The sequence below is a fragment of the Trichomycterus rosablanca genome, chromosome 23 (assembly GCF_030014385.1).
Source record: "Trichomycterus rosablanca isolate fTriRos1 chromosome 23, fTriRos1.hap1, whole genome shotgun sequence".
Classification (NCBI taxonomy): domain Eukaryota; kingdom Metazoa; phylum Chordata; class Actinopteri; order Siluriformes; family Trichomycteridae; genus Trichomycterus; species Trichomycterus rosablanca.
In genome coordinates, this window is record NC_086010.1 from 15439250 (window position 1) to 15455658 (window position 16409).

Consider the following 16409-nt stretch of genomic DNA (forward strand, 5'->3'; position numbering starts at 1 on the left):
ACGTTAGATGTAGATAGTGCTAGCTGTCAACATAACAGGGCATAAGGAGGACATAATAAAACAAGAAGCAGGAGAAGGAGGGTTAGGAGCAGGAATGAGTAGGAGTGATGAGATAACTTCTAAGAACAGGGTGTTAAAACTAATTACACTAGAGGAGGAAGTTCTTGGACCAGATCTACAAGACTAATGTTGCTAAGAAGTGAATTAAGTAGGTAAGTGTTAGTAAGTAAGTATTAATATGTGGTCACTCAAACATTACATCAATTTTCAAACATTCTTATCCATCACTACTGTAACATCTGAACTTCTAAAAAGCCTTTCTATTAGACTTTGGAAATTGTTTGCAGGCATATGTTTACTTACCATCAAAGCCATTATCAAGTTTGGGCACTGATAGTAGAGAATACAGTAGTATCTAAGTTAATCAAGAAAAGCGTTAAAGGCAAAGCTTTTAATAATGAGCATGGGTCAAAGTTTATTAGTTTGTGAAAAACTCTTTAAGAATTTAACCATCTACAGTCCATAGGAATTTAGGTATTTCACCATCTACAGTCCATATAATTATTAAAAGATTCAGAGAATCAAATAAAAATCTCTGTACAAAACTAACACTGAATGGTGCCTCATATGTCTCAGTTATTCATTTGTCAATAAAGATTCTACATTTTACAATCTACAAGCTATTATTTAGGTTGTCTTCTTTACCCTGTTTTAGACATTTAACCAAACAAGAACTGCACTTGTGAGCACATTGTATGTTAATTGGTTAATAAGTATATCGGTATGTTAATCAGTCAGTTAGTTACATTTTTAATTTCAAGTTTTAATTTCATTTCTGGAAATGGTGCATTAAGTTGCAAATCACTTGGAATATAAAAAATAAAATTTAATAAAGGGTTTATTGCCTAAAAACATTCATAACAACATTAGAAACACAGATTTTCTATTTGACAGATCGAGCGGTGGATGCCGTTCTTCTTAAAGCACATTCTCTGAGACCTGTGGTCTGTGGTTTTCTTTCTCGCAGGATGTCCGTCATGGTCACGTGACTTCCAACTTGGTGCTGAGCTCATGACTTCTAGTCTTCGTCTTCTTTAGCATCGTAGGGGTCGTGTAACTGCCCGGTCAGGAAGCAGAAGTTCATTGAGTCTGATAACAGTATTGGCAAAGTCTACTAAGTCCACAAAGTCTGAGGTGATGATGTTCACACCATTCACGCCCGGTTTCTGAGCCTCTACCCACGTCATGATGATTGGCAGGTTTCTGTGTGAGATTGGAAAGACTTATTAGCATCAGTGTGATTCAACAATTCACTACTATTAGTTAGTCATTGAATACACTATATACATTGAAAAAGCAGTTATACTTTATATCCATTGCATCTATTTTGGATATACTCAATTTCCCTGAGCATTCTGGTGGCCTCTGCCTGTCCCGTTTTACCTCAATGACCAGCGTTATGTGGTGTTTATAGGGATACATGATTATAGGGATACATGTTTATAGTAATTTACTTTACTCTTAATGATGCCTATATGATACTTAAGCATGTATAAGACTATTAGGAACATGTACTGACTGTAAAAATACTTTAATTTATTATAATATAAAAAAGGGTCATAATGAAGTGCTTAAGTGCTTAAGTACAAATCATATATGCAGATACACAGATGAGGCATAACATTATGACCAACTCTTTGTTTCTACACTTACTGTCCATTTCATCAGCTCCACTTACCATATAGAAGCACTTGTAGTTCTACAATTACAATTCTACATCCTCAGCACTGCAGTGACACTGACATGGTGGTGGTGTGTTAGTGTGTGTTGTGCTGGTATGAGTGGATCAGACACAGCAGCGCTGCTGGAGTTTTTAAACACCTCACTGTGACAGCTGGACTGAGAATAATCCACCAACCAAATATATCCAGCCAACAGCGCCCCGTGGGCAGCGTCTTGTTACCACTGATGAAGGTCTAGAACAGAGGTGGGGAACCTTTTACCCACTGAGGGCCAGATTAATAATTACTAGGGCTGTCGAAGTTAACGCGACCTCAATTTAACGCGATTAAAAAAATTAGTGCCATTAACGCAAATTCTAGTTCATGTTGACACTTGACTGGTAGAACAAACGTTTTAATGTCGGACTTGCCACCGTTTTTCATTTGCGGTTTGTTAACATAATGTAACCGATCGTCGTAGTGATGCACTTGCATAAAGAAATAAATACACGCTATATTCACAAGTTGTCGGGAGCAGAACACTTTATTACACTTAATTAACTTCTTCTTCTGTACCGAATACCGGAAAGCTGAGTCGAGCACGTTAGTTCATGAACTATGGAAGCCCCAAAGGGTCAAAACACACTCACTTCGTGTAGAAACGTCCATCAAACCATCGTCACAATACAACCACAGACAAGTCTGATACAATAACTACGCCTTATCCCACCTAAAGCACCGCTGATCTACAATGTTTGCTGATGGAGAAATTCTAACCTACAATCTGACATTTACTGCCTAGTATGTGAGTGAATAAACTCCCTTACAGTTTTCTCTTGTCCCAGCAGTTTTTAACATAAGTACATTTAGCATAAAATGTGTTCACCATTTTAATTGTAACATTTCACTTAAAAATCCTTGTTTTCTATAACATTTACACAGATTTTTTTTAATGCGATTAATCGCGATTAACTATATGAAATTCTGAGATTAATCGCGATTAAAAATTTTAATCGTTTGACAGCCCTAATAATTACATATCTGGTCACGGGCCACAGACTACAATGATGCAACATACAGCCAAATAATATATAACAATATCTGGGGGCAATGACGTCGTGGCAACACGCAACTGGTATGTGGCAACACGCAACTGGTATGTGGCAACATAACTCGTATTTGTTATGTCTGTTGTCTCGTCTAAAGTTCAATGAATTGCATAAAGCCCAGACAATAAAATCTAGGAAACATATGGCGGGCCACATTTGATTGAGCGGGGGGCCGTATACGGCCCACGGGCCGGAGGTTCCCCACCCCTGGTCTAGAAGATGACCAAGTCAAACAGCAGCAATAGATGAGCGATTGTCTCTGACTTTACATCTACAAGGTGGACCAACTAGGTAGGAGTGTCTAATAGAGTGGACAGTGAGTGGACACTGCCACTCATACCAGCACAACACACACTAACACACCACCACCATGTCAGTGTCAGCGCAGTGCTGAGAATGATCCACCACCTAAATAATACCTACTCTGTAGTGGTCCTGTGGGGGGTCCTGACCATTGAAGAACAGGGTGAAAGCAGATTGAAAAAGTATGTAGAGAAACAGATGGACTACAGTCAGTAATTGTAGAACTACAAAGTGCTTCTATATGGTAAGTGGGGCTGATAAAATGGAAAGTGAGTGTAGAAACAAGGAGGTGGTTTTAATGTTATTGCTGATCGGTGTAAATACATATATACTGTACATTAAAAAAAACTAAATATTAATTAAATAATTAAAGTTAAAGTCATTGCTAATGTAAATGCGACCTCTGCTGGCTGGTTAAGGCACCTGCATGAGTTGGATGAATCTCAAAAGAGCATGAAGTGATTGATCATTTGTACGTTATAACCCCTAAAACTTTGCAATTGGGAGCTGGAAATGTCTCAGCAGTTGTGGGTTGGCATATCAGACCGCAATGCCACATAGAAACAAAAGCTATTTTGTAATGAAATGCATAAAAATAGCACTTTGTGGCTAAGCATGTTAGTGTGAGCTAACCAGGATTAGCCAAGGTCTCCCTTTTGATTCACAGCAGCCGGCTAAACAAAAACAGGATATGGGTATCATGCGTGGGTTTGTCCTGGAACAGTAAACAATCCAGCTTTCACACTTAAGAACAATTCAGGCTCTTTCTCTAAGATAGTGTGCTAGTGTCCACTAGGAGTCAGGCTGAACTGCCAAGTAATCCACACATACAGTACATATGCGTACACACTTTAGCCTGATTTACTAGCATTAAAAGCAAAAAGGGACCATGTAGACATGCTTAGTGTGATAGATACATAACATGTTTTATCAGGGCTCTCAAGTCTCACACATTGAGAGTGAGACACACGCATTTCAACAAGCTCACACGCCACACATGGCGTCTCGCACGCTGAGAAATGATTAACTTCGCCGCACAGAAATGACTATAACCTATCCTACACACGAGTCAATGGCAGACTACTCTGTGCTCATACAGCTGTCTTGAATTAGCGACCTGTCGGCCAATCAGAAAAATAGAATTTCTCTGTATAGGGGCAGTTGAGTACGCTATTATTTTTTCAAAGGTGACTGGTATGAGCAGATTCCAGAGGCTGTCTACGAATGCCAAACTGGTATTAGTTCTGCCACACTGAAATGCAGATGCAGAGATTATTTCCATGGTGGGGCTTAATAAAACCAAAACCAGGAACGCATTGGCTCTGGATGGAACTTTGTCTACTGATGGACTGGATGGATGGATGGATGGATGGATGGATGGATGGATGGATGGATGGATGGATGGATGGATAGATAGATAGATAGATAGATAGATAGATAGATAGATAGATAGATAGATAGATAGATACAGTGCCTTGCAAAAGTATTCAGCCCCCTTGAACTTTTCAACCTTTTGCCACATTTCAGGCTTTAAACTTAAAGATATGAAATTGTAATTTTTTGTGAAGAATCAATAACAAGTGCGACACAATTGTGAAGTGGAACGAAATTTATTGGATATTTTAAACTTTTTTTAGAAATAAAAACCTGAAAAGTGGGGCGTGCAATATTATTCAGCCCCTTTACTTTCAGTGCAGCAAACTCACTCCAGAAGTTCAGTGAGGATCTCTGAATGATCCAATGTTGACCTAAATGACTGATGGTGATAAATAGAATCCACCTGTGTGTAATCAAGTCTCCGTATAAATGCACCTGCTCTGTGATAGTCTCAGAGTTCTGTTTAAAGCGCAGAGAGCATCATGAAGACCAAGGAACACACCAGGCAGGTCCGAGATACTGTTGTGGAGAAGTTTAAAGCCGAATTTGGATACAAAAAGATTTCCCAAGCTTTAAACATCTCAAGGAGCACTGTGCAAGCGATCATATTGAAATGAAGGGAGTATCAGACCACTGCAAATCTACCAAGACCCGGCCGTCCCTCTAAACTTTCAGCTCAAACAAGGAGAAGACTGATCAGAGATGCAGCCAAGAGGCCCATGATCACTCTGAATGAACTGCAGAGATCTACAGCTGAGGTGGGAGAATCTGTCCATAGGACAACAATCAGTCGTACACTGCACAAATCTGGCCTTTATGGAAGAGTGGCAAGAAGAAAGCCATTTCTCAAAGATATCTATAAAAAGTCACCTGGGAGACACACCAAGCATGTGGAAGAAGGTGCTCTGGTCAGATGAAACCAAAATCGAACTTTTTGGCCACAACGCAAAACGTTATGTTTGGCATAAAAGCAACACAGCTCATCACCCTGAACACACCATCCACACTGTCAAACATGGTGGTGGCAGCATCATGGTTTGGGCCTGCTTTTCTTCAGCAGGGACAGGGAAGATGGTTAAAATTGATGGGAAGATGGATGGAGCCAAATACAGGACCATTCTGGAAGAAAACCTGTTGCAGTCTGCAAAAGACCTGAGACTGGGACGGTGATTTATCTTCCAACAAGACAATGATCCAAAACATAAAGCAAAATCTACAATGGAATGGTTCACAAATAAACTTATCCAGGTGTTAAAATGGCCAAGTCAAAGTCCAGACCTGAATCCCATCGAGAATCTGTGGAAAGAGCTGAAAACTGCTGTTCACAAACGCTCTCCATCCAACCTCACTGAGCTCGAGCTGTTTTGCAAGGAAGAATGGGCAAAAATTTTAGTATCTCGATGTGCAAAACTAATAGAGACATACCCCAAGCGACTTGCAGCTGTAATCGCAGCAAAAGGTGGCGCTACAAAGTATTAACGCAAGGGGGCTGAATAATATTGCACGCCCCACTTTTCAGTTTTTTATTTCTAAAAAAAGTTTAAAATATCCAATAAATTTCGTTCCACTTCACGATTGTGTCCCGCTTGTTGTTGATTCTTCACAAAAAATTACAATTTCATATCGTTATGTTTAAAGCCTGAAATGTGGAAAAAGGTTGAAAAGTTCAAGGGGGCTGAATACTTTTGCAAGGCACTGTAGATAGATAGATGGGTGGGTGGGGGAATGAATGGATGGATGGATGGATAGACAAATAGATGGATGGATGGATGGATAGACAAATGGATGGATGGATGGATGGATGGATGGATGGATGGATAGATAGATAGATAGATAGATAGATAGATAGATAGATAGATAGATAGATAGATAGATAGACAGACAGACAGACAGACAGACAGACAGACAGACAGATGAATACTGTAGATGGGTAGATGGATGGGTGGGTGGGTGGATGGATGGATGGATGGATGGACATATGGATGAATGGATAGATAGATAGAAGATCGCCATTGGTACAATCCCCTGTCCCGTTCCTTGTTACAGTAGAGCTGGATGAGAAAGTCTTAAAGTCTGTGTCTGACTAGCAGGTCATGAAGGGGTGTGATGAGTTATTTAGTATGGTTATGAGTTGGCTAAAGGACCTTCCTTCAACCACCAACTCGAAACCGTCCAGTGAGCAGCCCAAGACTGAGCCAGCCTTCTTGATCAGTCAGTTGAGTTTTCTTGCATCAAGACGGCGCCCGCAACAACAGACTGGTAAAAGAATTTCTACTGGGACAGATGAGGAACCAAGAACACGGCTACAGGACAAACAGACTTCTAGGTATGCGTGTGTGTTTGGCATGTATGTTGCTGTAAGATATGTGGTGGAAGTTTTCCACCCCCTTAACTCACTTCTCCACGAGGTAGTTGCGCAGTCCCCTGACCAGGCCTCTGATGATAGTCCTGACGCGAGGGGTGAGGATAGCCTGAGACACGTGGAAGCTGCCGTAGTTGGCTCTTTCGCCCAGCGTGGTCTCCAGGAAGGTGATGAGTTTGGTGGTGTCGGTGGTGTTGGCCCACGGGGCTGGGATCTTACTGCCGGGCCACATCAGCAGACAGCCCTCAGCCGACCGGTGATGATAGAACACCAGGGCCTGTAAGATAAGTAACCACAAGAGTTTAATACCCAGATCTCCAGTGCCCCACCATGCTGTTCAAAAGTCACATCACTGCAGTAAACCCACAATCCTAGTGTCCACTTTAACGGCGTCTTTATTCCTCTTAATCCCTTTAATGTCCTTCCTAAAGACCTTAACTGTCCAGTTTCTGTCCAGGCCTGTACTGATTTACATTCAGCAGCTTTATGGACTTCTCTCTGGACTTCTCTTTGTCCATTTAAAATTAAATTTTTGGAAGAAAACTATTCGGTGCTTCCAGGATAACATATGATGTAATGGAAACCAAAAGGCAAAAAAAAAAACATCCAGTAAAAGGCAGTTCTGCAGGAGAAAATTGGTTGGGAGCTTAGCTGCTTTAGACTTTTTGACTAACCGTTCACTAACTGAATTGCCGTAGGACTGCTAGGACCGCCTTATAGTGCAAATTAACCAGTAAACGTGAGGCACTTGAACGCTACCACCAAATGACCACCAAAAACACTGTCCACAGTCAAGCAAGATATACTCATATGGATTTAGAGACTTGAGGCAGACCTGCTTTTCAGTGCTTCCAGGATAACATGTGATGTAATGGAAACCAAAGACAAAAAACATCCAGTAAGAGGCAGTTCTGCTGGAGAGAAGTGGTTGTTTTTAGCTGCTTTAGACTTTTTGACTAACTGAATTGCCGTAGGACTGTTAGGACCGCCTTATAATGCAAATTAACCAGTAAACATGAGGCAAATAAGCTACAACAACAGTCATGTGAGGCTACAGTGGGCACAGGTTCACTGCAACTGGACAGTTCAGGCTTAAAAAACTCTGCCAGGTTTGATGATACTTGATTTCTGTTGTGACCCACAGATTTCTAACCCGTGACTGTATGATTTTACGGATCAAGCTGCTGGCACGTGATTGGCTAAATAGAAACGAATAAATATTTAGGTGTATTTGCTTTAAATTGATACAAATTCAAAATAATGAGACTAGAACCAAATACCAGTTTTTTCTTTATTTTTCTTTATGCATTTTCTCCCTTTTTTTTTGCGCGTCCAGTTGCCCGATTGCTTCACGCTTCCTCTCCACCAATGCCAATCCCTGCTCTGATTGAGGAGAACGAAGCTAACCCCCTCCGACACGTGGGCAGCATGCCGTATGCATCTTATCTTTTTTACATTTTACATTTTCGGCATTTAGCAGGCTTATAGTATTGTGACAGTATACAGTCTGAGCAATTGAGGGTTAAGGGTCTTGCTCAAGGGCCCAACAGTGGCAACCTGGCAGTGGTGGGGCTTGAACCGGCAACCTTTTGGTTACTAGTCCAGTACCTTAACCGCTAGTCTACAACTGCCTACAACTGCCTATCACCTTCACCTACACTTTGACGAGTGCAGTGCAGCGCAGCTCAGTGTTGTGTACAGAGAGAGACACCCTGAGAGCACTCTTTTCTCATCTCTGTGAAGGCGGCATCAATCAGCCAGCAGAGGTCGTAACTGCATCATGAGAGAGAGACCCCATCCGGCTTAGTCTCGCCCATTTCTGAACAACAGTTTTAACACCCAATGTGAGTGGAAAAAGAGAAGCAATACCTGGTACTTCTTCGTCCACAGGTAATCCAAAGTGATGTCCTCCACCACATTTATCCTGCACAGCTTGGACCCAAAAACCTCCTTTAACATGTTGATCAGATACCGATGGTGCTCACAGTCCATGGCGTAGTGATGGTTGAAATCCAAAAACACGACCTCTTTATGGTGAGAGTCCAGAAAGTTGTTTATGTCGTTGAGCCCATCTCGCACTTTGAGGCCGAACAGGCCGTGAATGAAGTAAACCTCGTGGTCAGCGTCCCCCGGTTTAGACGACACGCGGAGGTCGAAGTAGCGAATGCCGCCCTCCAGTTGCTCCCTGAAGTTGAGGTTCTGTGTCATCGACCACTTCTTCATCACCTTCTTGGCCAGCAGACGGAACACAGAGACTAGGTGCTTGACGACCGCCTTCTGATCGGGGCCCACCGGGGCTCGCTCGTCCACCCAAAAACTGAATGAATCATGAGATCCTAAAACAGGTCATAAAATAGATCATTTCATACATATGCCTTTGAGCTTTGTGGATTTTTAGGAATATTACGGACACCAATAGCTGTGCCATCTGACAAATCAAAGATCACGGGCGTTCCATATTGGTTTTGGTTGCACACAGATATTCCTATGCAATTATCAAATCTGTTAATAATGTTATGGACTGTAGATGGTGAAATCCTGTTTCTACACTCACTGTCCATTTTATCAGCTCCACGTACCATATAGGAGCACTTTGTAGTTCTACAATTACTGACTGTAGTCCATCTGTTTCTCTGCATACTTTGTTAGCCCCCTTTCATGCTGTTCTTCAATGGTCAGGACCACCACAGAGCAGGTATTATTTAGGTGGTGGATCATTCTCAGCACTGCAGTGACACTGACATGGTGGTGGTGTGTTATTGTGTGTTGTGCTGGTATGAGTGGATCAGACATAGCAGCGCTGCTGGAGTTTTTAAATACCGTGTCCACTCACTGTCCACTCTATTAGACACTCCTACCTAGTTGATGAACCTTGTAGATGTAAAGTCAGAGACGATCGCTCATCTATTGCTGCTGTTTGAGTCGGTCATCTTCTAGACCTTCATCAGTGGTCACAGGTCGCTCCCCACGGGGCACTGTTGGCTGGATATTTTTGGTTGGAGGACTGTTGTCAGTCCAGCAGTAACAGTGAGGTGTTTAAAAACTCCAGCAGCACTGCTGTGTCTTATCAACTCATACCAGCACAACACACACTAACACACCACCACCATGTCAGTGCTGAGAATGATCCAACACCTAAATAATACCTGCTCTGTAGTGGTCCTGTGGGGGGTCCTGACCATTAAAGAACAGCATGAAAGGGGGCTAACAAAGCATGTAGAGAAACAGATGGACTACAGTCAGTAATTGTAGAACTACAAAATACTTCTAAGATGGAAAGTGAGTGTAGAAACAAGAAGGTGGTTTTAATGTTATGGCTGATTAGAAAACCCACATTACACTCATAAAACTAGAAATCATAAAGGTTTTTGACCAAGCAGTATGGGTTCTGGCGTTTAAATCCTAATCGGAGTGAAAAAGGACCCACCTGGCACTGCCAGGCACTTGAGCGGCATGGCTGTAAGCGCCGGACACAGGGAGCCCATCCAGTCTGCATTGCTCGTGTCGCCCGTCGGTCTCGTCTTCATCTCGCTCCCATGTTACGTCACTGTAATGTTTAATTTCTTCATGCTCGATTAGACGTCTGGAAGATCCACAGATCCATGGACAGTAGGGCTCATTACAACGTACCTTGCGCTACATGGGGGGTCAGTGAAATGTACGGATGAAGGGCTGGCATGTGCTCTTGTCCTAAAGCTGGTAATAAGATTAGTCTGAAATGACTGAGCGCTTATCCCTCCTGCTTCCTCTACTAGTACTTAAATAGGGTGAGCGACACTTGGTTTGGACACTTGGCAGGATGGCAGCATGGGCCAGACGGACGTCTGCACTGGGGGGAAGGTTTTGTTCGGGAAGGGAGTGGGGTGGTGGTGGCTGGGGCATGTAATTGGTGCCACTATGAAAGTAGGGGTTTAAATATTGGACACATGCATCAATAACCATGCAATGGATCCATAACCCCAAATCAGAAAAAGTTGGGACAGTGTGGAAAATGCATGGACTTTAATTTGATTGCAGACAGTTTGAACCTGAGATATTTCATGCTTTGTCTGGTCAACTTCATTTCATTTATTAATAAACATCCATTCCTGCATTTCAGGCCTGCAACACATTCCAAAAAAAGTTGGAACGGGGGCAATTTATGGCTAGTAATGAAGTGAAAAAACGAAATAATTATGTGATTCCAAACAGGTGATGTCAACATCCAAGAAAGGCTGAGTCTTTGATGAGCAAAGATGACCATAGGATCTCCAGTTTGTCCACAAATATGTGAGATTGAAGGGATTTGCATATTTCTCCCTCTACAGTGCATAATATCATTAAACGATTCAAGATTCAAGAATCGGGAGGAATTTCAGTGCGTAAAGGCCAAGGGTGCAAGCTTAACCTGAACGCCCGTGATCTTCCATCCCTCGGACGGCACTGCATCAAGAACCGTCACTCAACAATAGCTGATATAACCACATACAGTATCAAGCGCAACAATACAGAGTTACATGCACAAATGCCACTTAAAACTTTACTGTGCAAAAAAAAAGCCTTATGTTAACCATGTCCAGAAAGCGGCGTCGACTTCTCTGGGCTTTGAGGCATCTAGGATGGACCGTCACACAGGTGTATTTGTGGACCAAAGGCAGAAAGGACCATCCAGACTGTTATCAGGAACAAGTCCAAAAGCCTGTCATGGTATGGGGCTGTGTCAGTGTCCTTGGTAAAGGTCGTGTACACTTCTGTGATGGCAGCATTAATGCAGAAAATTACATTGAGATCTTAGAGCAACATGCTGCCTTCAAGACGTCATCTTTTCCAACCTGAAACACTAAATCACTTGGTCTCCTCGGTGCCAAAACCTCTTTTAAGTGTGGTGAAAAGGAATGGCACCATTACAAAGTGGTAAATGATTCTCTGTCCCAACTTTCTTTTAAAACGATTTAAGGAGTCAGGAGGAATTTCAGTGCATAAAGGCCAAGGGTGCAAGTTTAAGCTGAACTATGTTAACCATGTACAGAAGCGGCGTCAACTTCTCTGGGCTCGGAGGCATCTAGGATGGACCGTCACACAGTGGAAATATTGTGGTCAGATGTGGTCAGATGAATCGGCATTCCAGGTCTTTTTTGGAAAATCCAGACTGTTATCAGGAACAAGTCCAAAAGCCAGGGTGTGTCATGGTATAGGGTGTGTCAGTGCCCTTGGTAAAGGTCAGTTACACTTCTGTGATGGCAGCATTAATGCAGAAAAGTACATTGAGATCTCAGAGCAACATGCTGCCTTCAAGACGTCGTCTTTTCCAGGGACGTCCATGCATTTTTCAACAAGACAACACATGACAAAGGCATGGCTGCGGAAGAAGAGGGTACAGGTACTGGACTGACCTGCCTGCAGTCCTGACCTGTCCCCTATAGAGAACGTGTGGAGAATTTTGAATTGAAAAATGTGACAATGATGACCCCGTACAGTTGCACATCTTAAGACGTGTTTGCATGAAGAACGGGACAAAATAAACCTGAAACATTAAATCACTTAGCACCATTACAAAGTGGTAAATGCTTTACTGTCCCAACTTTTTCTGGAATGTGTTGCAGGCCTGAAATGCAGGAATGGATGTTTGTTAATAAATGAAATGACCAGGTTCAAAAAGGTTCAGCTCATGAATATGCAACCACACACACACACACACACACACACACACACACACACACACTTACTGACTTCCTGTGTTAAAACTGAATGACGTTTTTAACACGCCGCACCAGCGCTCGTTCTTCGTCGTGGAAACTGTCTCAGTGATGCCCACTCAACTCTCTATGTTATTTTTAACACAGAATCTAAAATAACTCTTTTTGGGGGGTCTGTTAAAGCCGAAAGGGGAACTGCTTGGACGCCGGACTTTACCTCATGTCTGTAAGTTATGGAGTACAGAGACCTGCTCATCTACCATGGTCCTATCTCTAAGCAGCGGTGTGAGGAACTGCTGGCCGCCAAGAACAAGAACGGAACCTTTCTGATACGTGACAGTGAGACCATTCACGGCGCCTTATGCCTTTGTGTCTAGTAGGTTGAACCTTTATGTGTTTACATTACATTTGGACTGCGATACTCTTATTAGACAGTGTGTTAAATGAAGCAGTAGGTCATATTTATTTTATATTAGTGTAAAACATGCCTTATAAGCCTTGTAGAATATAGATCTCACTCATCTTGATCCTTATAGTCAACGTCAAGCATGCCATAATGTATTAAAATTGTAAAGTAAAGCTTCTGAGACTCCACCGAAACACAGCGAGAGCCATTATTTTTAAATGATATACTGGCAGGATGGCTGAAATGTCTCCATAAACATGTGCTGCTATTGAGAACACGAGAATCTCACAAGAACATTGTAAATTGTCATGTGCCATGTACCTACAAGATGAAACTGGGGAACAACTGGCATTTTAAGCAATACAATTATTAATTAAGTACAATAAAAAAATTAAAAAAAAAATGGGATGAAAGAATGCGATTTACTAGCTTGAACCTAGTCGAAATTCGAACCCCCCCCCCCACAGATAAATGATAGAATTATAAATATTAAAGACTTTAGCTGCAATCAACTGTTTTTTTAATTGTGTTATTCACAGTATTGTTGGATGTACTGTACTTTGTGTTCCAACAGCAAAAACAACACCGTGCACACATACAGGATACTACAAACCCACACTGGATATTACACATTACAGGTCAGTACGAGTAAAATAATTCTAATTTATTTAATTTCTGGGGGGAGCACTGAACACACAGCAAAAAGGGCCCAGGTTTGATACTCTGGTTGCTGGTTGGGAGGTCAGGGTGTTTTCTGTTCTCCCTGTGTGGGTTTCCTCTGGATGCTCTGGTTTCCACACGCAAGTTCAAAGACATGAACCAATATATGTATATATGAGCGATCTTTAAAAAGTTTCCGCACTTGGAAACAATTTCCACATTTTTGGACGTTTAAAGAAGCTTTAAGAACAAGATTTTCATGTGATGATGATGTGGAAGCAGCGCTGCATCAGTGGCTGCGCGCTAAACCAAAAATATTTTTGCTGATGGCATTAAAAAGTTGGTACGACGCTGGGAAACATGCATCGGAAGGTGACTGTGTATGAAAGTGATGTAGTTTGTTTTTACAATTCCTAAAAAATAGAGTTAAAAATGAATGAATAAATAAATAAAAATAAAATAATAATAATAATAAATATAATAATAATAATAAATAAATAAGTATATCAAATCATTTATAAATAATAATAAATATTATAAATTTGTTATAAATAAAATAACATATTATTTATAACATTTATGAATAATAATAAATAAATAAACAATATTTAATTAATAATGATAACAATAATAATAAATAAACAAACAAATAATTAATTAATAATAATAAATAAAAAAATAACTAAATATAAATATGGACAGGTAAAACAGTTTCACTGTAAATCAGTACTATCGGTTTTCATTTGCATTGCCTTACACAATAAAAGTAAAAGTACACAATAATAATAAATAATAATAAATAAATAAAAATTAAATAATAAATAATAATAATAATAAATATAATAACAATAATAATAACAATAATAATAAATAAATAGTAATAAATACATAAATAAGTCAATATATATATTTTACAAGCTGGGATATGCGGAATTATGATACTATTACTATACAATTACTACTAATTATAATACCTAATACTATTTGAGCTATTTAGGTTTCTTTGGTTAGGAACCCAACAGTGGCAACCAGTCGTTGGTGGGGCTTACCACTACCCTTGTATATATAATAATATATACAGTATATATAATAGCTTTGGGCTATTTGGGTTCAAATACAGGCTCTGATATTTATATATAATAAATAAATAAATAATAAATAATTAATAATAAAAAATAAACAAACAAATAATTAATTAATAATAATAAATTAAAAAAAATAAAATAAGTAAACATATAGGTAAAAAATTTTCACTGTAAATCAGTACTATCGGTTTTCATTTGCATTGCCTTACACAATAATAATAAAGGACACAATAATAATAAATAATAATAATAAATAAATAAAAATTAAATAATAATAATAATAATAATAATTACTAAATAAGTAAATAAATAATAATAATAACAAATACATAAATAAGTGAATATAGTATATAAAGTATATATATATATATATATGGACAGGTAAAACATTTTCACTGTATATCAGTATATATGTATATATACACCGATTAGGCATAACATTATGACCACCTTCCTAATATTGTGTTGGTCCCCCGTTTGCTGCCAAAACAGCCCTGAAACTGGGATGCTCTGTGTATTCTGACACCTTTCTATCAGAACCAGCATTAAATTCTTCGTCTGTCAGCCTTCGCTCTCCACGTGCATCAATGAGCCTTGGCCGCCCATGACCTTGTCGCGTGTTTACCACTGTTTCTTCCTTGGACCACTTTTGATAGATACTGACCACTGCAGACCGGGAACACCCCACAAGAGCTGCAGTTTTGGAGATGCTCTGACCCAGTCATCTAGCCAGCACAATTTGGCCCTTGTCAAACTCACTCAAATCCTTATGCTTGCCCTTAACCCTGTCTACTCCAGAGGTGCCAAAGAAGCTGGGATATGCGGAATTATGATACTATTACTATACAATTACTACTAATTATAATACCTAATACTATTTGAGCTATTTAGGTTTCCTTGGTTAGGAACCCAACAGTGGCAACCAGTCGTTGGTGGGGCTTACCACTACCCTTGTATGTATGTATGTATATATGTATATATGACAAATAAAGGCATCTATTCATCCAAATATTATTTGCCTTCCTAGACTAGTGCAGGGGTGCAGGAGATGTTCTTTAAGACAATGGAAGAACTTATTCAGTACTACAAGAAGAAAAATAAAGGTCTGATAACACATCTGCGCCACCCCGTCCAAAGAAAAGAATTAGTGCATGAAGACTACGTGCTTCCTGACGAGGAACCCGACTATGAGAGTAAGCGCTGTGCAGTATTCACACTTCAGACACAGTGTGAAGATATTTTCCCTGTCTATGTACGCTAACATAATGCAAACAACTATCGTAAAACTCATTGTTTTATTGTTCTTCCTTTTAGACGTGGACTCTGATTACGTCGCCGTCCTGCCGGATTAAACGTGACAATTTTTATCTACAGTCTTTTGTAAATTTTTGTACTTTTTGTATTGCCTCTGATTGAAGGACACAATCATGAACTGTGGGTTATGTCACTGGGGTCCGCTGCATTAGCAAGTTTGCCTTTCTTTGAAATGTACAAATATATAGAAGGTAAACAAAATATCTGCCAACAATTAATTCCATGGAGCTTATAAAAAGTGTCATTTTCCAAGCATAGCTTGGGTCAACCTGGGTACACAGTCATACCAGTCATACCAGAATAGTGTTAGAGATGGGATGTTGGACGGCTGGACGATTTTAAAGAAAAAACATCCTGCAGTTCCTTAAGGGATAAAGAAACCATCAATCCACGAACC

The 16409-nt window shown here is 40.3% G+C and overlaps 2 protein-coding genes across 2 annotated transcripts; one reads left to right on the plus strand and one right to left on the minus strand.

Annotated features, from left to right (window-relative positions):
• Window positions 1–1094: 1094 nt before the first annotated feature.
• plcxd2 (phosphatidylinositol-specific phospholipase C, X domain containing 2) lies at window positions 1095–16044 on the minus strand. The gene is made up of 5 exons (XM_062985219.1): window positions 16015–16044; window positions 10300–10399; window positions 8742–9208; window positions 6908–7149; window positions 1095–1263 (listed from the first exon to the last, which is right to left on the minus strand). The coding sequence occupies exons 2-5, from the start codon at window positions 10397–10399 to the stop codon at window positions 1095–1097; spliced, it is 978 nt and encodes a 325-aa protein (XP_062841289.1). The 5' UTR covers window positions 16015–16044.
• Window positions 12781–16065, plus strand: si:ch73-264p11.1 (uncharacterized protein LOC100000923 homolog). Its single transcript, XM_062985858.1, has 4 exons — window positions 12781–12923; window positions 13528–13591; window positions 15726–15891; window positions 16013–16065. The coding sequence occupies exons 1-4, from the start codon at window positions 12781–12783 to the stop codon at window positions 16048–16050; spliced, it is 411 nt and encodes a 136-aa protein (XP_062841928.1). The 3' UTR covers window positions 16051–16065.
• Window positions 16066–16409: the final 344 nt, after the last annotated feature.